The sequence below is a fragment of the Homarus americanus genome, unplaced genomic scaffold (assembly GCF_018991925.1).
Source record: "Homarus americanus isolate GMGI-L3 unplaced genomic scaffold, GMGI_Hamer_2.0 scaffold48220, whole genome shotgun sequence".
NCBI lineage: Eukaryota > Metazoa > Arthropoda > Malacostraca > Decapoda > Nephropidae > Homarus > Homarus americanus.
In genome coordinates this window covers 938,285-961,292 of record NW_024755060.1, presented here as the reverse complement: position 1 = coordinate 961,292, position 23,008 = coordinate 938,285, and the positions used below count along the sequence as shown (strand labels likewise).

General features: G+C 36.5%; 1 protein-coding gene across 6 annotated transcripts in view; it reads right to left on the bottom strand.

Annotated features, from left to right (window-relative positions):
* Positions 1-3,621: 3,621 nt before the first annotated feature.
* The window catches only part of LOC121856341 (b(0,+)-type amino acid transporter 1-like), a 99,334-nt gene continuing 79,947 nt past the window's right edge, over positions 3,622-23,008 (bottom strand). For 4 of the 6 annotated variants that reach the window (XM_042351830.1, XM_042351834.1, XM_042351831.1 and 1 more), the window contains 4 exons: positions 14,554-14,650; positions 12,503-12,652; positions 11,703-11,871; positions 3,622-9,337 (listed from right to left, as the gene is read on the bottom strand). In XM_042351830.1, coding sequence (XP_042207764.1) covers positions 9,270-9,337; positions 11,703-11,871; positions 12,503-12,652; positions 14,554-14,650 — 484 coding nt within the window. In that variant the 3' untranslated portion in view covers positions 3,622-9,269. Of the gene's footprint in view, positions 9,338-11,702; positions 11,872-12,502; positions 12,653-14,553; positions 14,651-19,280; positions 19,385-23,008 lie in introns of all 6 variants that reach the window. The other 2 variants (XM_042351832.1, XM_042351835.1) reach the window with 1 other exon arrangement.

The window sequence follows — 23,008 nt, the reverse complement described above, 5'->3', positions numbered from 1 at the left end:
CAATACAGAACATATAAGCATGGCAAAGAAAATATATACCGGGCGTATTAGTTTTAATATTATGTGCGGATGCATGGAGGCTTTCACCATAATGAAGTGTAAAGAAGCTGATATATAAACTGAAGAATTTATATATATATACTGTATATATATATACAGTATTCAAAATTCATACACAGTAATTGTTCATTGGTCTTTAGTTTTAAAACACCTGACTTCTATTGGTCTACTGCACATTACACACATTTGCTCCATCATGTCCTCACCATCGTTAACCACTTTTGCTCGGGCTCCCCTGAGAGCCGAATACATTTCTGGCATTACACAAATAAAATAATGAGGAGTTCCTGAAGTGAAAAAGTTATTTATTTGTTTATGTACCATATTCATTCACATGTTGATCAGGCAAGGAATCTCATATTTTTTTATGGTAAAATCTTATTCTTTTAAGAGCAAATGGGGCAGTGTCCATAAACCAGTACAGTAGTTATATTCTAAAATTATTTATCCTATGATCCCCTAGCACCTAATACTGTTTTTTAATAATTAATTTTCAGTGTGAGTGAGTCCCATAGGATTTATGGCCCAATAGGGCAGTGTGGATACAGCATGCTGTAAAACTATACCTTTTTCGGTACATCAGTAGGCAGTGTGGCCAGTATTGTACTTCATCATCTACTCTTTACTTTATCCTCTTTGCCACTAATCAGGCGCTAAGGAGATTGGTCACATCTCTGTTACACACTACACTATTGGGCATGTACTGGTTCCAGAATGTATCTGTACCTGTGCCATTACAGAGTTCTATCACTCATAATTATTTAGCACATTGGACTAGTGTATCATTGTTGAGGCGCTCTAATAACATTATAACAACAAAACCTGCTTCAGTGTTGGTCAAGTCTGGTCTTGAATGAGCTCACACTTGGTCCCATCACATTGCTCTCTCGTAGATTGTTCCAAGAGTTCACAACTCTCGTTCCAAAAAAGTTTGCCTTGACAACTTTCTGAACTTACGGCTTCTTCAACTTTAAGCTGTGAGCCCTAGTGGGGCGGGCATTTGCCAGTTCCAGGTTCTGTAAGAACACTCGACTGCATACACTGTAATGTCCTTTGACGTGCTTGCTGTATAGACTTCAATTAAGTACCCCCTTGCCTACCTATAAGCTAGGCAACTGCAGGCAAACAAGCAGCCCTGGGACAGATGAGCACTACACACACACAGAAGCTACATCCTGATTTTTAAAGTTTCATATACCAGTAATATAGTAAATATATCATACATTCTTCACTCACACAGCTCTCTGCAGAATGGTGGGTCAAGTGGAGGAATGGGGAAAAGTGGAGGTTGAGGTGGAAGCCCCAAGAGACATGATCAAAGTTTGGTTTCAGATGAATAAATTCTATACGGTGCTGTATTTGTGTAAATTTTACTTATAAAGTACAATTACTCCCTAAAAATTGCTTTTGTGAAAAACGTCCTTAACAGTGGAATACAGTACTAATACTAAAATAAGAGATATTCTTGCCTTGTTCAGCTTACCTCACTTGTTTAAGGCAAATCTCTTTTTTTCACAAATCTTTTCTTTCTCCTGTATAATACATCCAGAATTATGTAGCAGTTTTTCCACTATTATGTGGGTGGGCCGTACTTTACCTGAAGGTGCAGTGACCAGTGTGTGGACAAGACTATGTAAGAATGACACAAATATGAAACATTATGAGGAATTATTTCTCAGGTAATTAAACTGGTAATAAGTTTGGTAAGGCATCATTAGTTGACTGTTTACATGTGCTACTCAGATGCTCAAAACATAACTCCCAATGTGATGGAATGCAAGTGTTTATACTTTATGAATATATCATGTTAATCCACAAAGAATCCTCCAGACTATCATCCTGGTCTTCCTCTAGTTCTCTGTGTGTGATGTGGTGTTTTTATAACAAGCTGGTAGGAATATGGTTATAAAACCAGTACTGAGCTAGTTCATGTCAGTACTATATGGTGTGTATATTTATCAACTACAGGTAATCTTTTATGGCAGCACATTTAGTAAGAATTGTGAAAATGAGTCCCAAAATACAATACAAGTTCTGATAAAAATAAAGATTAAAGGACATGTAAAAATACTAATACATATTACAAAAAAAGAATAATGTGACAAAGACTGGGTAAGGTTATAAGCTCGAATACAATACTTAAAGCAGACACCAGTGAAATTTCATAAAATGGCTGTTACTTAAGAGAAACTAGGACACCAAATTGACAATCGATTAGAATACAGAGGATTATGCAGTCTATGAAACGTCAAGGCATCATTCAACTGTGAAGGGAAAGAAATTGATTGGGAAAGTGAGGATTCGAGTCTTGAGGTAAACTTCGTATCTAAATAGAAGCCCAACAAAAATAAGAAAGGGACAGAGTTTGGGTTACCCAGCATAGTGTCAGAAGGTATGGGTTGTGGTACTGTTTTAGAAAGTATGGGTTGTGGTACTGTTTTAGAAAGTATGGGTTGTGGTACTGCTTTAGAAAGTATGGGTTGTGGTAGTACAGGCAATCCCCGGGTTCCGTACGAGTTCCGTACATATAGAACAATGTTTAAAACCCCACTAGGAGTACATTTTAGCCTAAGTCCTTATATACAGTACATCTAAAGTCACTTAATTTAAGAGAAAATAAGAAATAGAATGATAAAATGCAGTAAATGAAAGTAAAAGATAAGACATCAGGTAGAGATAGTAAGCAACTATGAAACAGAGATGATATTGGAAGTATAATGTGTTGTCTAATATACCTGGCTGGGCTAATCCCTGTTAAAAAAAAAACTATTTATTTTAAAGTTTAACATTATGAGACCTCGTTCATATCGGTGAATGTTCATAAGTCAGATGTACAGTCAGCCAAAGACACACCGACCCCACCCTGGGTCTCGTGCTCGCAATTTTACCTGGCAATACTTGGTAAAGGAAGGCTGTATGTAAAGGCGATTGTGATTGGTGGATCTGTTTTTGGCTGTATCACTGTTAGGATAATTAAGCAAACCAAAGGTAGAGTTTATAATAATAAACTGTTCATTGTTTTGTTTAATCCCCCTCGTTACAGAAGGGTTGCGTCTCTGGAAAATTGACCGTATCGCGAAACCTATTTTCCCATTGACTTCCATTATAAAACTGGAGATGCGTTCCTAAGGAATTTTTTTTCGGCCCCCAAAAAGTAATTCAAGCACTTTTATGAATGAAAATAAACATTTATAAACACATACAATACAGTACATTAAATAATTTATGATACACCTTTTAAAACATCAAGTTTAATATCCAATGTAATGCCTTTGTGGCTTCTTTTTGCACTACTGCGGTCACTTCCACTTGATGGCCTCTTTCCAGTCATCGTGAATAAGGGTAATGCACTGTACTGTACTTACTGTATGTTTGTAAAAGTTAAATCCAACTGCTGGGGCGAGAAACATGAGCGCACACTGGATGTAAACAATGGACTGACTCCTCGTGGAGACGCCACGCTTGGTGGTAGCAAACACCAAGAAATCCACACCAAACAAATTATAATTTTTAACCAAAAATTTTAATTCTATATAGTGACTTTTGTTTTTTAAATTGTTAAAATTTACCCCAATTTCCGTAAAGGCAGATTTACGGGCCGTATCGCCAAATTATTGGTCATAATTTACAAATTCCGTAAGAGCAAAATTCCGCAACCCGGGGGTTCCATAACACGGGGGATGCCTGTATATACAGTATATTATTATTATTTTTTAGTTATATTTTGCCGGGAAGTGAATTAAAATAAATGAAAGTCCAGTACATATGCTAACTACTCCAGTTGTGTTTTCTATGGTATGGTATTGTATTGTAATAAGTTGTACATGTATAGTACTGTACCCTGTATTGTGTAGTATTGTACAGTATGCAGAAGAGAAGGAAAATATTATGATAAATTCCTATAACTAAAATTTGGCACAGTCTACACCCACTGAGACCTGTTCAGCATGGGTTGTACAGTACTGTAGGAGGAACAAAAGAGGTAAGTTAAAGCCTTTCCATAGTGACTGTATCTGGTGAACCTCAGACAAGTTACATCTTTTGTATCAATATCCACATCCTCAATAATCTGCTGTAGGTGAAGTCAATCATTCATAAATTATCTAAAAATTAAATATCATTACCATCTCTTTTTCCAAGCTTAATAAACAAACCCAGAATCACTTTTAAACTGGAATTATGTATGATTGAATGAGCATCAACAGTTGTGTACATAACAAGTAAAACAAAAGACTCTTTAATGTTCATATTGCAGGTCTGCATGCAACACAAATATAAGAAAATGCTCTTTTATTTAAATAGGGATAATTACATAAAAATACTTCATGCACCTTACTGCTCATACAGAATAAACTGGAGGACAAACTGTGATTGCAATGTAACAAGTTCCTGTTTACAAAATGTGAGAAATAAAGACTGTATATGAACTTCAAGAGGACGGAACTGCCCTAAAAATCTCAAGAGTGGCAGCACAGGTCTGTACACGCCACCCAAGAGCAAATAAAATATTGAACAAATCCACCAATTATTTAGTGCATAATGTCAATTGTACTTCAGTGTTAACAATCAGCATTACTGTTATGTTTACCTTCAGTCACAACTCTGGTTAACCACTTGTGTATGGAGTTACCTTTGAGCTGAAAAATATTGTCTGACGTTACCCAAATAAAATATCAAAAGTGGCGTCCCGATAGTGAAGGGGTCAACCAAAACACAGTTGCTTGCTCAGGATGTGCATAAGACCTGACCTTTATCACAGATATGAAGGTTTATTCCCCAATTTATGGTTCCAAAAGAGAGCACCAATGTTATATACCATCATGATGTTAAATACAGAGCTATAAAACATAATCAAATCAAATAGTTTTTTAATATGAATTTCTGTACAATGGCTAAATATTAAAAAGAAAACAAAATCATGCATAAATGTCAATCATATTCTAATCATCTCAATTATGTTATACGGTTTCTCTACCCAAGGAACTGTATTATCTGGTTACATTCACAAAATAAACAAAGCTTCCTAGGAGAGAATTAACAGACTGAGGAACCTACACTGACAGCCACTCACTAACCTTGGGATCCATCACTGAGAATCATGAATTGGGATCCACTTACAAGAGTCTAGAGATAACAGTAACAAATTATAGAGCACCTCCGTTATACTGACTGACAAAAAAATAACACCATGAATCCCACACTCAACGTCAGGGACACACTCTTCTCCAGGAACTGTTTCTCCTCGGAGCTCTTTACCCTCAAGAAAAATTTAATGATTTAATTACATCACACATCAATAGTTTAGACTCCAAGTTTTCTCCACACTAATGATACATAATTTCCAAGTTCATAATACTGGCACTGTGATCCTTATACAAACAAAATATCAAAGGAGATAAGATTTTTGCACCATTCCTAAGTTGCATAAACAGTAATAATACACTGAACCAACGTAAGATTTCCTTTCTATAAAACTGTTGTAGTTGCATAAAGTTAAATATCCACTTAAAGTGAGATCTCAACCTTTCAAGGAATATTAACACAAATTACACAAGGTCTAGTCATGATCTAATTACTCTTGAAGGGAGGATCCAGAGGGAGCTGGGGAGCATCTGCCTTCACCCTCTTTTCTCTTTTATTTATGTTAAATTTCTCCTTCATATCCATCATTTTTGTTGTAAAATATAATTACATCTCTCAAGCTATCCAATTGGCCAATCATATGTTGCAGTACATTCCAATTAGCCAATCGTATGTTGCAATATATTCCAATTTACCAATCATATGCTGCAGTATATTCCAATTAACCAATCATATGTTGCAGTACATTCAAATTAGCCAATCATATGTTGTAGCTCATCAGATGCTACCAGTTGAGCTTCAAGACCTCAGCCCGTACCACATCAGGGCAATACTCTCTCTAGATCTACTCCCTCTAGTGAATTAGTATCAATGAAAGAGAAGAAACCCACAATGGCAGACAAAATATTACTACTTAAAAAATTATACAGTATTGTCTTTCAGAAGCCATACTGAACTAAAGACAAGCATTGAGATAATACTTGGAAGCATATTCTCCATTTGCCAATAACTCACAATGTATATTGATTATTCACCTCAGCTATATACATTACAGTACAGTATTACCCTGCATGTATACATACCAAGAAAACCATAAATTGCCTTGAAAATACAATCTTTCTTAACACTTTCATAAACATTCATTTACACAAAGTTTACACAATACACTGCATATTAGTTCAGCATATAATATCCTCTTTAATATGACAAAGAAACAAGAAGCAGTCAGTAATGTTATGTGTCTTAATAAACTAACTGATCTTTATATAACACTAATGTATGGAACAGTATTTCATGTGACCTCTTTAAATATTATAAGATTAAATGAACCATAATCTAGGTCTCCTTACAAAGCCTAATCCAATTCTAATGACATCAACGTACACAGAGTCAAAATTGAACACTGTGACTCCTGTTGTCTTGGTAGGGTTGTCAAAATCCTTCATCCATGGTGTCATATTGTCTCACACATAATGGTAAGGATAACTTTTGGAGTGAGTAATGGGTATAAAATATCCACTGTACTAATTACCAGAACAACTTTTTGTCTAGTGGGTGAGAATTGTTCAGAAAGTTGAGTCTTCATTACCACATACAAAGTCTTCAGCTTTTAAGAAATTACTTGTCACACATAAAGTTTTAGTATATTAATTAAATTTATGCTGTAGTAACACACTGTGGATAATTTAGTCTTAAAATTTTCATAATCAGTGGATATAAGTTAGCAAAGATGATCAAGAATTAGAGTTGCAGTGTATAATGATTGGAGTGTGGTCATCCTACATCACTTGTACACTTAGTGGGCTGGTATCAACATTGACAAACAACGCATCATAACTGTCGAAGAATTCTGTGTTTTCTCCCCTATGACTACAATGGTGACACAATTCAACTTAAAATCAATATATAAAATTCATCGTTCTTTATGATAATGGTTTATATTTATTAAAGCTCTAATCACCGCTTAATGGTTTATATAATTAGCAAGGAAAATCAAAGGTATTGTACTGTGATTAAATACAGTACAGCCAATAAAACCAATCAGACAAATTATAGAACACTGAGAATTTCTTTAGTAAAACCACATGAAGAATGAGAAACACTTTTATCTCCATCTCGCATGCCAATTCCCATCTTGAAATCATACATGTATATAGAGGAATACCCCAGTGTCAAAGATCATCAGCATCTCATTAATTTAACATAAACATCAAAGGTTAAAATGTTTACGGAAAAACCAACTGATGTAGATGAACTCTGATGCCGTTCTGTCTTCCTCACCCATATTATAGCTAATCACGTACCAGCTAACTAGATGGTGGTGTGTGTTTGTGTGAACAAGACATTCGAACATATACACACACACACTAAAGAACATTCAAATCAGTACTCAGAGCATTCAACGTTTACCAAGATTCGTGGCTGCACTTTTGCATGTTTCCAATCAAACTTGAATAATTTTTTCACATGACGTACACATTATATTCTGGCTTTCAGCTGTTTTAATAATATAATACAAACAAGGACTTAAACGACACAAAGACAAGTGAAAAAAACACACATCTGTTACAGACTTACACCTTTTATTTATGGCAACTGCAGATCGACATTTTGGTCCCTGAGCTTCTTCATCTAGCAGGAAAAAATAACATCTTCGAAAAGTACACTTAACTTATTCTAGAAATACTACCTTACTGAGTTGTCTTTATATGTTCAGAGTCATCCCAAAATTCCATTAACATAAATGTACTCAAAATTGGGTACTGAGCGTATGAAAATTTGAAAATAAGCAGCAGCGGCGGTGGCATGACAAATTGTGTTTCGTGATTCTCATTTTATTTCAAGTTGGTCCATTCACTGACAAAGATCAACGTAAGAAAGTTCGGTAATCCATCTTGTTAAAAATATTGGAAGTTGTTAAGGATGATTCTAGTCAAAGGATTTATTGCATCAAAGTTAAGTGCAGCAATTTCGCTAATGTGCCCAACACGGCAATACGTGAAACTGGCTATTCTGGATGATCTCGGTAAGTACTGTAAAACTACATTAACATCTCGCATAAATTTGGGGTGTTGATAAGAGTCCACAACACAGTCCATTAATAATCATGTAAAAAAACACCATAAATCATTAAAACATTACCATATATGACCAAATCAGTAATAAAAAACAAACTTAAATGAGTTTTGTACATGAGTGTTGCCTTGTTTACCTAGCGACCACAACAGCCAGCAGTAATGTGGTCGGGGGAAGGAAACCAACCTACTTACTGAATATCACAAGTAAAAGCAACCTCATTAAAGTATCAACTATTGGACACTGATTTTGTCACATATCCACCTCCAAAATAATCAGTCTCAGTCTCACTAGTCATTATAAAGAGCGCTTCAGGGTCAATCAGGAAATCACATGTCGATCTGTCAGGGGCAAAATTTCAAAATAATACTTTCGAATGTTGCGAAGAGTTGGTAAAAGTAAGAGGCTCCTAATGTTTGGTTTCTAAGGTAAGGTTCAAAGTATATATATATATACGTATATCACCGACTCTTAACCTATAGTAAAAACAAAAATAATTGTTATTCAGTTTTCACCATAACAAATATATCTTCCAAAATCTTTTTACTAAACTGTGCAGTAAATTTCTCTCTCCTTACACCAATGTCTGAATAATTACGAAGGTTTACATATCTTTGAGAAAAAACAATAGTTTCTGTTTAATTGAATAATAAAGATGTTATATATTTTTTCTTACAATATCCAGAAACACAACTTACGAAATCTGTCTCACTTTCTCTTTTCTTTAAATAGGTATTGAAAATTTGAACAAACATTGACCTAACAAAACAATTATCTCTTTAAAAATGTAAAATTATTTCCTAAAACAACATCAATCACAAAAAAGTCATAAGACTGTAAAAGGGATAAAGGGACTACTTGCAGCAATGAGATATATTCTTCTCTTATCTTGTCTAACAGTAAGTAAGAAACTATAGTCATTATAGCACTGTCATCACTGCAGACATTTTAAGACTCTGCTGCTAATGTTTCCCAGCTGGGGGTAAACACTGTTGCAGCTGCTGGTAATGATTGACTTATGGAATGATAAGGTGACCAATGAAGCTTGACCTTTAAGCATCGGGCATGGTGTTGGTGGGTACAACTTGGAGGAGCAACTGGAAGAATGTCGTCAAGTGACCTGCAAGGAGAAATAACCTTATCCAATACAACTTTTTATTTTATACATTAATTTATAAATTTTAATTTTCGGAAAAAAAAAGAGCTATTTGCTATAACTACAGTATCTCTTACACACTATCTACCTCTATCTACCAGTTATGACAATCAAACTTGATATATCTATGCACTGCAATGTGTGTAAGCGCATAATGAAAATTCTAGAGACTAACAAATTGTATATATCACTATAAAGTATTTGTAGTTTAATTCTTAACCTGAAATGAAATTCTATCTAGTATGAAATGTTGATATTAAGAAATTTTCCAAAGTGTAGGAGAAGTGTGACAACATCTGCCTCTATATATCTCCTTGGCTGACTTTGTGACACCTCTCACACCTCAGTAACTCTCCTCTGAGGGGCAACCATGACAGAAAGGCCTCCAAGAATTGTTATCATTATTTATCTCTCTTCCCTTCATCCTCTGCCCCATACTCTCCTTAATGTACTACTGCAATCCACCTTTCCTCCCCACAATATAACTTGCCTCTTTACCTACTACACCTGCTATATATTACTCAATAAAACACTGGGTCATCTGAATAAATTGATCCCTTGCCTGCATACCACACAATACCAGTACAGTAACACCCTGTACTGTACAAGGAGATCCCTCAGAATCTGTCAGTATAATACAATACACAACCAAATCCCTACATAACACAGTCATGTTAACCTTCTTGGATGTGTCTGGGAGGTAGAGACATGGCTGAGAGGTGTTGTGAGTCACTCATTACCACACTCTGTACATCATGTATTATAATTTCCATGCTGTGATTTTGTCTTCTATGAACTAATGTGTATGTTATATAATCACCCCCAAACACCATATGCAGCCTTCTGGTGATGCTGCAGATAATAAGAGGACTAGGAGAAGCATCAACCTAAAAACCGAGATACAGTTCCTCAATAGGTCAGCCAGGGAGTAGCAACAATATTGGTGGTGCTTTACTTAGGGTGAACAAGTCCACCACATGAATACCCAGGAAAAAGGTGTGAAACTGAAATCTTCCTTTACCTCCATTTCTTCACCATTACCCCAGGCCAAGTGCATCAAGAATCCTGCTTGGGGGTGTTACGATAACTGCTCTCTTGCTTCCAGCACCACCTTTAATGTCTCCAAGTCACATACTGTGCAGTCAACAACTAAAGTCCATTCACCTCTCCCCCTGAACCACGAACCCTGAGATTCAGATTCAGACTCATGAATCCGAAGTGTCTATGGACAGAATAATGTAAGGAACTTCCCCATTCAAGTGAATCATTCTCTCTACGTAACGAAGACAATTATCTTCTGGTGGATTTTATATGCTTGAATGACAGCTTAATAAACTGTAGTGAACACCTCACCATGCTGCTATCTTCCTACCAGCTCTCATGACCCACAGGCACAGAACGAAGGCCTGTAAGTGATATTACAAGCAAGGTGACCATGGATATCTTTAGTGCTGTATCCCTCAACATATAAACAGAACAGTATATTTGATAATGAACTTTATCCTTTGTTCATTTCAAGGTATGGTAATCATCCAAAGTTTTAATGACAATGGCCCAAGGAATTTAATGAAATCTAATTGATTGGTGTACAGAGAAAATGCCTCCCAAATTTCTACTACTACAGTACTGTACAGTAGTTAAAACAGCTATCTGTGCAGGTGGGGGTCAATATGCTCCGAAATTTTACGTATGACTAGTGGCAGCCCTCATATTCCAAAATTTATCGTCCATGGTCTCATATTGTTTCTCGCAAAGTATGCACAGATAGTTGTTTTAGCTACTGTACAAACATTAAGTACGGATTTACACTTGAATACCATTATGTCAAATTACATCACAATCGGTAGTGGGCTACCACCTACAGTACAGTTTCAAGTTTTTGTGTAATACAGTACCTGTAATGTAGAGTTCCCTCCTTGTACACTCCACAAAAAAGTAACACTGCACCACACACTACTGGATACACATGGCAATGTTGGAACAGTCATTGAATGGACTAGCATTCTGCCAAGAAGGTCTGATGAACCATAAGCTGCTGAATGCATGTGCAAGAATACTGTAAAAATTTTAGCTGACTAACCTATATAATTACCAAAGATCAGATGGTCATCCAATATCAAGTACATAACTCCTCAGTCACACCTAAGGCACTTGTGTAGTCATGGATACACATTACATTACTATGACCATTACCTAAGTCAGTTCCATTAAGCAACACTCACCCATTACTAGGAATCAATACCTATTCACCCTTACAACTATGAACACACTTATAAATTAATTAGTCACCCAAATGGGGATTCAAGTAAACGCTTATCAAAATATTTACCCATGCCGGGGATACTCTTCTTCATGTAGACGAAGGGGAAGTAGAAGAACAGGCCAGCGACGATGAAGAGGGATGCATAAAGGTATTCGATCTGAGGAGAATCGATGATGGGGCCAACCACCAGGTACACGGAGATGATCAGTACCAAAATGGGGATGAAGATGGGGACCTGTTCGGGGTTAAAACACACACGGTAATGCCACGTCACAGAACAAGACATTAAGGCTGTGACTACATATTCCTTCCCTCTTGTATCAGTCTAGAATTAAATAAAATGATGAACTACCTTATACAAAACAAATTGGTATGTCATCTTCCCTGACTAAGGAGGAATTATATCACCACCACTGACTGGAAGTTGCACATAACATCCAAATCACAACAAAAGGCTTCATTGCTCACATTGCATCAGCTCCAAGGTTTGTGTGAATCACTTAAAAACTGGCCATACAGTGTTGAAAGAAACAAACCTGTATCATGAACTCAACTTTTTCAGGATGTTAATAACAGAAGTATATCAGGGTATGTAAAAGAGCTGTAAAGTGTGAGGAGGTCAACCACTCAGAGTAAAGCCAGTGAAAGTTGATGTGCATATTATATATCACTGATGGACTGCTGATAGATACAGTACTAGAACTATATCTAATTATACAGTACAGGTATTTACGAGGGATCAGATGTAATGCCACTTTATCAGAACGTACACATGTGACCTGGTTATACAGAGTGTGGCATAGTCACTTTACTGAGTACACTGTATTGTTTAGAATTTCTACTAAATACAAAAACAAATACTGTACCTTATAAGGGCGTGGAGCATCTTTCATGGTATAGCGCATAATGATGAGGGCTGCCATAGCACCTCCATAGAAGATCCAAGCAGTGAAGCTGAAGAAGTCAATGAGGGAGCCGATATCCGAGGGGATAACCATTAATAGCGCGATGGACGCCTGGGGAACATCAAGTCCATATTATCAACACAGCCTTGATATACTGTAGCCCACTGGCATAAGAGTCTCTGTATGTACTGGTGAAAGATAAAGCACTGTATCTGTCAAATCAAAATCTACTTTACGATATAAGAAACTGTATTCTATGAAAGATTTGAGAATTCTATATAGTACAGTACAGTGGTCCCTCGATTAACGAACGGTTCAATTAACAAAATTTCTGTTAACGAATTAGCTCCCATGAGGCTTTCAGTTCCATTAACAAACAAAACTTCAATTAACGACAGCCTTACAAGAAACACGCTATGTTGTGCGCATCACCTGATCAGCTGTTTTTATTTATTATTGTACAGTACATGTATACTGTACAGTACAGTACTGTATTTAGTTTAAATTTAATGCTTTGTTAATTCTATTACCGGTATACAGTATTTTGTATGTATACTTTTTCTACGAGTTGGAACTAATTACCCAATATCCCATTGAAATAATAGATTCAGTTAAAAAAAATTCGGTTAACAACCGACTCTGTGGAACCAATTGTGTTCGTTAATTGAAGGACCATTGTATATGAAACTTTCGAATATATTGTACAATACAGGTAGTTCTGCTATAACGCGATAATTGTGTTCTTGTAAAATATCGTGTTATAGAAAATCGCGTAATAGAAATAACAGGGCTTATGGAGAAAATGGGGTTAGGTGCAGATTACTCGAAATCGAAAAAATTTAGTAGTTAGCCTAACACAAAGGATAGCACAGTCTAAATAAATGTTACATTCATATCTAATAATGAAATCATACAGTAAATGTAACACTTTACTTGATGGGGGAGAAGGGTGATTTTGAGGTTGATAAAATCGAGCTTCTCTTCAAGTGTTATATCCTTTCTTTTACGATCATCACCGGGAATTTTATCACCAGAATGCTTCTTGTTGATATTCTCCTTTACTATATTCACAGTTAATACCACAAAATTGGAGAAATAGTAAGCAAAAATCGCGTTATAGCAAACAAGCATTCGCGTTATACAAATATCGTTCCTAATTCATAAATCGCGTTAGAGCAAATTCGCGTTATCAAAACACGCGTTATAGCAGAACTCACTGTACAGTAATTTTCTTTTCTTTAAATTTTTACACATTACTGTACATGAGAGTAAATGAGGAGAAATTGGACAGTCAGACACCTGACTGAAAGTCTATGTGGTGTGAGTGATGATTTGGACCATCAGACAATTGACTGAGTGACTGTGTGTGGTGTGAGTGACGAGTCTACTTGTCTTCAAGTAATAACACTGAGAGAGTTAGAGAATAAAGAAGTAAGTCAGTGTACAGGTGTTGGTAGAAACTAATAATATAACCACAATGACACAACTAATGTGGTTTATTACATGCTTTTTGAACACTTGTTCATGATGGTCACTACTTTACATAATTATCCATTTTACAGATGCCTCTTGAGCCCAAGCATTATGAATGACAGATACTTCACACTACACATGTTTCTAGCATTCAATATATGAAAATGCAAGTGGGTTCCAGTGTGACTCTCTATTAGGGTCAGTGTGAATAGCACACTGTATACAATAGAGTAGAGTAAAGCAGAGCAGATTACAGTACAGCAGAGAAATACTGTATAGAGAAAAACAGAGGGTACATTCTAATCCTCAAATTACAAGCACTATACAAATAAAAGACATACATAAATTAACATTACTTATTCAACAAAATAAGTACATCTACCAAGAGATTAAAGGAATTAAATATTTTTACATATGTATACTCCATTTATACACCTACAAACACAAACAAATACACACACACCCCTACACACACACACACACACACAAAACAAACAAATACACACCCCTCCTAAACACACCTACACATCAGTACTTACATTGAAGAGGAGTGCCGGGGAGGGAGTAAGTTTTTTGGCATGGACATAGGAGAGGACATCTACCATATGACCCTCTCGTGCAGCCACAAAGCACAACCTACATGTCCAAAAATACATCACATTAGTGTAAGCGATGATCTTCAGATGAGAGTTTTGGCATAAAGTTAATTCCATATTTGTAAGTGATTCCATATTTTTAAGTGATTTTGATATTTTTCAGTGATTTCCATGCATGTATTTTTAAGTGATTCCATATTTTTAAGTGATTTCGATATTTTTAAGTAATTTCCATACCTGTATTTTTAAGTTAATTCCATATTTTCTACTTTTTTTTTAATCATGGCAGTCCAGAGGCTCAATGACATCCTCAGAAGGAATATATTGACCAAAAATTTTAATATCTGTGCCACAGTCTATTTAATATGTTACAATTTGATCATGATATAAAAACACATTCCCTGATTCCCTAAGTTACTGTAGTGATGTTCTCTGATGCTTTAGCTTAACACACAACTTCTAATATCACAACACACAATGAAGTATACAAATGACTCTACACAACTCACTCTCATTAAGCGTTTAGTGAAATTGGTGAGAGTGAATACGAGTTTCCTCAGTAAATTGACCATCACATCCAAAGACTCACTACTGATGATCTTTTTCTTTTAATTTTTTACTCTTTATCTCTGGTTTAGGAAGTAAGGATGCTACTGGAAATAATCAGCTAATGGCTTTGTTGCACAGTATATTATCACATGATATTTACAGTACTTAATTCCTTCTGTGATGTCAACTATATTACTCTTATTTTTCAAGGAACATTATAAGCTCGGTAAAAATAAGGCTACTTGATTTATGATTAAAATTTGGAACATAACGGATTTAAGAAAGAAATGCAACTTTACAAAATGTCAAATTTCTTTTTAACTTTATATACAACATGATTAAGAAGTCCCTGTACACCCATTAATTAACAATATACTACAGGTATAGTTATTAACTGTACCTTATTCTACTTATGGTAAATACTGGTAATGGTCAGAGTAAATAATGGTAGTTGAGACCATCGCAAATATTTACTGTGAGTAGAAGAAGGTACAGTAGAAGTCCGAAAATCCAGACTGCTCGGGGATTGGGTCGGTCCGTATTTTCAGATTTTCCGGATTCTCGGGCAGTACTTGTAAAATTCAAATTTAAGGAGGAATAAAGAAGAGATGAACAGGTAAATTTTGATAATCTACTACAGTATTCATTAGCAAATACTCAGACGAGGCTGTGAATTCTAGAATTTTATTCTTTGCCTTTTTTATATTGTAAATTGTAGACTTTCCGATGTCATATGTTTCCATTAGATCAGTATTGCTCACACCACGTTCTAGTTTCTTAATTATTTAAAGTTTGTCACTCAATTTCAACGTGTTCTTCTTTCTCTTCACACAACGAAGTTCATCTAATTTAGGAGCCATTATTATGGGCTTGTAAATACGTATGCTATACAGTACAGGTATATGGTAAATGGAAAGAGTAGGACACAATATTACATAAGTTGTCACAGTTTGATTGCTCATTTTAAAATGGTGACCGTGTGGTCGCTTGTTGTCGCTGTGCAGCTGTGGCGCTCACGCATGCACACACACACACACACAAAAGCTCCGCTAAATTTAAAAAGTTTGAGATTTCAAAAAGTCCGGATTCTCAGGTGGTCCAGATTTCTTGGCATCCGGATTTTTGGACTTCTACAATGAATGTATAATAAAAAAACACCATAGTTATTCATTGTAGGTGCATGGGGACTTTTTAAACACCCTAGATTCAGTGGCTCCACAGTTCATTTGGCAGAGCATTTGTCTTGTTTGTGAATGGTCATAGGTTCAAGTCCTGACCAGAAAGAAGGATTGGATTCCCATCTTGTACTCAGCAGTAAATGACTACTACACTGCTGATGGTAGAAAAACCCTTAGGTGGCCTATCATCAACCTAAGGAAGTGAAGTAACCAACTAGCTGCTGAATGTTAGTCCTTAAGAGATCAGCAACTGTGTAACCACCCGGTACCATGACAAGAAAAGGCTTACGTGAATAAAAAACAAAAATATATTTAGACAATAGAAATTACAAAAGCAATATCAACAATTAAAATGCTAAAGCAGTACACGGCAACATAAACCATGCAAGCCGTAAACAGGACATGGTGATGGATGATACGAGGGCTGTGAATGCATGCCCCCCCTCCCCTTCCTTATCCAAACACCCAACACAAAACTGATAAAACACTACAATAACATCATCAGCGCCTTTGAAATATTACTAAGAGGGAGGAGGTACTGAAATGACATCCTCTAAGCAGACAATGAATATTTCCTCCCAGCTTAAAGTTGTCTGATATTTCTGATGATAACTTTGAGGTCATTCACAGTCCCTTTATCATAACCTTCACAACAGGCCTGAGAAAACAAGGTAGATGTTAGTTATTACTTGCCATAAGGAGTTAACACAGTGATACCTCGATCCAACAGATATACAGTAGTCTGTTAGATGGAGGTTTCACATCTAATGAATCGTATACAGAAGGAAGTCAGTTAGGTGTGAAACCTCCATCTCTATAAAATTCATTTGAAAGAAGTAAAAGAGCAAAGCATTCACAAGCAAGAAATATAAAAGCAAGTGTTGGCTAAAACTAGGAAATTTTTTTTACAGACAAACCTGTGAAATAATAAGAGTCAAAACATGCAAGATTCACGATGCAAGATTTTAACAACTTGGTTCCATAAAATTCAGATTCAAAAGCAAACTAGTCGAGAAGTCGTGACTCAGAGAACAAGACGCTATGTGTGGGCACCGACATATTAATCGGTGATGCGTGTGCGTGTGTGTGTGTGTGTGTGTAAAGAGTCAACTAGTGTTTCTAAATGATATTATCCTAACAAGCACTCAAATATAGTTCCTAGAGAAGACCTCAAAGCAGAGTATTAGGTGGCTGATTGTTGTTCGCCTGATTCTTTAAGAGAGATTGTTTAACTGTTGTATTTTACGAGACAGAAGTGAACAGGTCACATACACCCTTCACTAACTGTCACAAGTGCTGTAAATTATACGTTAACTGTAATTAACTGGAAATAGACACTTATTTAAATACCAGTTGTCAATAAACCAGAAACTATTTACAGGGTGTCACAAAAAAAAGTATACAAACTCCCTTATAAATTTTCATAGTGATTGCAGAGATGTTTGTACATATTACTAAAGCAACATTGTCCTCACTTGTAGATGTGTGAGGCTTCCAACAAGTGGAGACAATATTGCTGGTGTAATGTAGTCATCAATCCACCGCCACAAAAAATCTATTAGGTAGTGTGTTTATGGTACATCTTTTTGAGACAGTCTGTATTTGGTGTCACTCACAAGTAATATTTTCTTCAAATTCTTTCTTGGAAAACTAAATCCTGTATGTTTTAACTTTCATCACTCAAAACCTCACTCCAGCTGGCTCCCCTCAGACTCCCCTTTGAGTGGTGATCATCCCTAGTCCAGTTGACTCTCCTCTGAGTGGTGACAATCCCTGCTGCCCTGCTGTGCTAAATAGTTTCTCTCAGAGTAAGGAAGCTCTCTACTGTGCTAAATAGTTTCTCTCAGGGAAAGGAAGCTCTCTACTGTGCTAAATAGTTTCTCTCAGGGAAAGGAAGCTCCCTACTGTGCTAAATAGTTTCTCTCAGAGTAAGGAAGCTCCCTGCTGTGCTAAATAGTTTCTCTCAGAGTAAGGAAACTCCCTGCTGTGCTAAATAGTTTCTCTCAGAGTAAGGAAGCTCCCTGCTGTGCTAAATAGTTTCTCTCACAACAAGGAAGCTCCCTGCTGTGCTAAATAGTTTCTCTCAGGGAAAGGAAGCTCCCTGCTGTGCTAAATAGTTTCTCTCAGGGAAAGGAAGCTCCCTGCTGTGCTAAATAGTTTCTTTTGTGCTATCTAAAGAGAGAAAATCCTAATATATGGGGTGTAAAAAGGTCTTTTCTGTCATATATACAAGTTATGTTAAAATTAATCAGTATATGTTGCAGTTATCATGGTTACACCTCAACGACACAGACAGATACATGGAGGGATGGAGTCCTATAGCTCCCCCCACATGTCAGCAGAGGGTAATAAACAAAAGAGGGAAGCTTAAGTATAGGAAATTAAAATGAAAAACCAAAGAAGAATAATAGAAGAAAGAAAGTGAAAAATGTCTATGTATTGTGATCACTTCTTTCAATGTACACAGAGTCAAAAAAGTATCTTCATGGAGAGGTTCGGTGAATTTCAAAATGAACACTGCGACTCCTGTTGTCTCGGTAGGGTTGTCAAAATTCTTCGTCCGTTGTGTCGTACTGTCTCGCACGGAACTGTAAAGATACTCTTTTGATTGTGTGTACAGGCATCCCTCGATTTAAATAAGGGTTCCATTCCAGATAATTAGTGGCAAATTAATCCTTTGTATATCAAGTGATGCCTGTGTTGTTCTCCCGAGAGGTGTTGTTGGTGTCCAGTATGATGATGTTAACTCCATGATCTATTTCTCTATGCAAGGTAGAGTATACACCTCTCTCTAGCTCAAACTCTATGAATGAATTTTAGGATGGCCAAGAAACATCATTATTAATATATACAGGATGTAAATGCAATGTTAAAAAAAAACCATAAAAAAAAGGTAAAAAAATAACAAACAGACACAATTTGTCACCAACACCACAAGCATACCTGCCAGATGTAAAAGCTGTTCCATTTGCAGCCCCGAAGGTGGATAGCGTGACAGCTAGAGGCATGAGGAAGGCTGCCCATCCTAGCACTCGATTGCCGAATGTCTAGCATAAGAAGGTTAATTGAAGACATTGGAAAGAATTCCCAGAAAGTTTGATGGCTACAGAACAGAAGTGGCTACAAACCTATACCATTATACCACAGAGTCACTTACAAACAACATTAACATAAAAGGATCTGATAATTATTCTATACATAAATGACTCCGGAATATGAAATAATGGTATGTTTATCACCAGAGCATGGGAGAGTCTTAGTACCATTTGGTTAATACAGTACCCAGATTATCACATAAAAGCACCAGTAAGAATAAACGAAAATAAACAGCATAGGAAATATTAAAGCATCAGCAGACCTCATTGTCGGGCCTAACGGAGAAATCCCCAACCAGAAGACAGATCATTTCACCTCTATACATTGTACACTCACAAAAACACGCACACATAACCCTATAGTAATTATGTATGTACTATTGATGTTTCTGTGTACACAAATAACAAAAAAAACTCTTACACACACGTAGAAAAAAAACTTGCTTGGAAGAGACAGAAGAGATCCATTTGGTAAGACTAACGTGATGTGTGAATTGTGTGAGCTGAAAGATGAAGTGTCTATATTCGTTGTACTGTGGGATGCACCTTACTGCCCTACCATGGCTCTTCACCAAGTTATAAATGCCTGAGCATCCTATGACAGTTAACAAAGTTTGTACATTTATGGAAAAAAGTCTTGTCTGTCCTTGGTCCCATTCATGAACCCTGACTCACGAACCGATGAATCCGAGGTAACACACAGTGAACCATCTATGGGCCCAACAATGTGTGATGTCTCGGTTCACGAGTCTCAGGGTTCATGGACGGGACAGGGGAGTGACAGTATATTAGGGCTCTAAATATATTAGATAATTAGCAAAGATGATGTTGAGTAATATAAGGATGGTCAATTTAGGTGTTTTGTCAAGGGATAAGAGGGTTGTATATAAGGGTATAAAGCAGTCTGGTTAGGTTTGAGTTAACAGAGATCACTGCTTTAAGTCTTCAAGGGTCAATATATTCATCATAAATAACATGTATTGGCCAGTTCTGTATTTTACTCAATATGAACTAATACAAATACAGGTAAGTGAATCTTCCTACATAAGTGTATGAACTTTTCAATGGGAAGTCAATACAGTATGACAGTATTACATCATGTTTCCAACAAAGGATGCGTGGCATGTGGGTGGGTAGGCGCATAGTGCTCTTGAGATACAATTGGCTACTACTGTCATGTGACTGCATGGCTGATGTGTCTGGCAACCTATCTCCTTAAACTCTTGCATCATAACACTTTTAGTTCACTGTCTGCTGCCATTGTACAAGCTTGTTTGCTTGCTCGCTGCTGTTTTTGCATACGATCTGTACTGTACATTATTGTAGTACCAGCATAAAAACAGCCAAGAATACTGTTAAAACTGTGTTAATATGTAAATGTGATTACAGTTATGTATACTGTACTGTATATTCATTAAGTGTGAAAGTACCATGTACAGTACTGTAGATAGCAGAGTGGACAATGTATGCCTACTATAGACTAGTGTGTAGAGGGTGTATACAGTATAAGGTGCTTGTATAATCCCTCCTTCATGGAGGGAGAGGAGAGTGACAGTTAGCAACACCTGCCACAATAGATGGTACAGGACAAAGGCAGGTCATCCTGTATTATCATATCACCATTTGACCTGCCTGCATCACAAGTTCAAGATGACAGCATCTGCTGGTGAGTGCAGCATAGTGTATACAGTATATATGTTGTTTATTAACAATATATTGTATGGTACAATAGTGTTTGCATAAAAAAATACAGCTCTGAGCCTGTCCAACTGCAGTCTGATGCAGAAACATTACAGGAATGTCCAATTTTTTCCAGGGATGAGAAAATTTGTCTCAGTACCCGGAAGTCTCTCATTCCCAGAACCACTCTGCACTAATTATTCCGGCTGATGGGGATCATATTCCTACAGTGCCCTGTCACCCATGAGGCCTAGTTTTTTTTTACAAAGTTTTGGTCTATGTTGGGGTGTAATAAGGTCTTTTACATGTTGAGGTGTAATAAGGAGGTCTTTTACTGTACATGTTGGGGTGTAATAGGGAGATCTTTTACATGTTGGGGTGTAATAGGGAGATCTTTTACATGTAGGGGTGTAATAAGGAGATCTTTTACATGTAGGGGTGTAATAAGGAGATCTTTTACATGTAGGGGTGTAATAAGGAGATCTTTTACATGTAGGGGTGTAATAAGGAGGTCTTTTACATGTTGGGGTGTAATAAGTTGGTGTGATTGTCAACAAGGAGTGGGCAAATAAAGAATAAAATCACAAGAAAGATCTTAAACTGAAAAATGACAAAAGAAAACAAAAGACAATCAAAGCAAAGTGTTATCAATAATAAAAATAATAAAAACCCAATTTTTTTACTTTACTATGATGGTTCACTGACCGATCCAAACTATGGCAAAATTACTGTTAGTATCTTGAGCATAACGACTTAATACTCTGAGCACAATTTATTAGTCCAGCATGATGGCTTAACCCCTTGAGCATGATGGCTTAACCCCATGAGGATGATGGCTTAAACCCTTGAGGATGATTGCTTAAACTCTTGAGTATGATAGTTTAACCCCTCAAGGATGATGGCTTAATGCCTTGAGTATGATGGCTTAACCCCTTGGGTATGATAATTTAACCCCTTGTGTAAGATGACTTAACCCCGAGTACAATTAATTAGCCCGGTGTTTATTATACCATAAACTCTCAAGTATGATGACTTTGCACCCAAATATAGATGCATCATTCTATTTAAGGGAACTTAACTAGTCATCGTACTCAACCAGTTAAAATTCTGTACTCAATACCCACAAAGCAACACACAGAACTCTTAATGGATACTCTGACAACACAATGACAGTCAAAATCACCCACATTCTACTCAAAACACAATCCCAAAACCCATCTGCAAATTAAACTACAAAACCTAAGCTGAAAATTAAAAAAGAAAAAAGAAGGAAATATATCATCATTATGGTCTTTTCTCCCCAATAACACAAACCAAATTTACTTCACCACAAAAATGTAAAAAACCATAAGAAACGATGCTCGATTGCCCTTAAGCCCCACATACATTCCTTTGTATCGCTATCATCGTCCTCTAAGTGGGCCATTAAATACTTGTAAAATTACCTCCCGGATGTGAAACAGTTGCCATTGGCCGCCCCAAAGGTTGACGTGACCACAGCAATGATCATTGTAACCTCTCCAGCAAACCCAAACACTTGACTACCAAAATACTAAAAAAAAAAAAAAGTATGTTGATGGATCATTATTTTATCATAGTGAGATTGGGGAAAATTATATATAGATATATGGATTAATTGCCTCGTGTAGTAAGATTTGGGATAACGAAAACAAAAACACATAGAGATGAATAATTTGCCTCGTGTAGTGAAATCAAGGAAACAACAACATAAATAAGATGAATAATTTGCCTCTTGTAGTGAGACTGGGAAAAAAAATAAGTTGACCCTCCACCAGCAGAGAAGATGTTACATAAGCACATGTTCAAGCAGCTACATGTAATAGTGTTCCTCCACCAAGAGCCAAGAGAGAGAGAGAGTAGGTCCTGTAGCTGTCA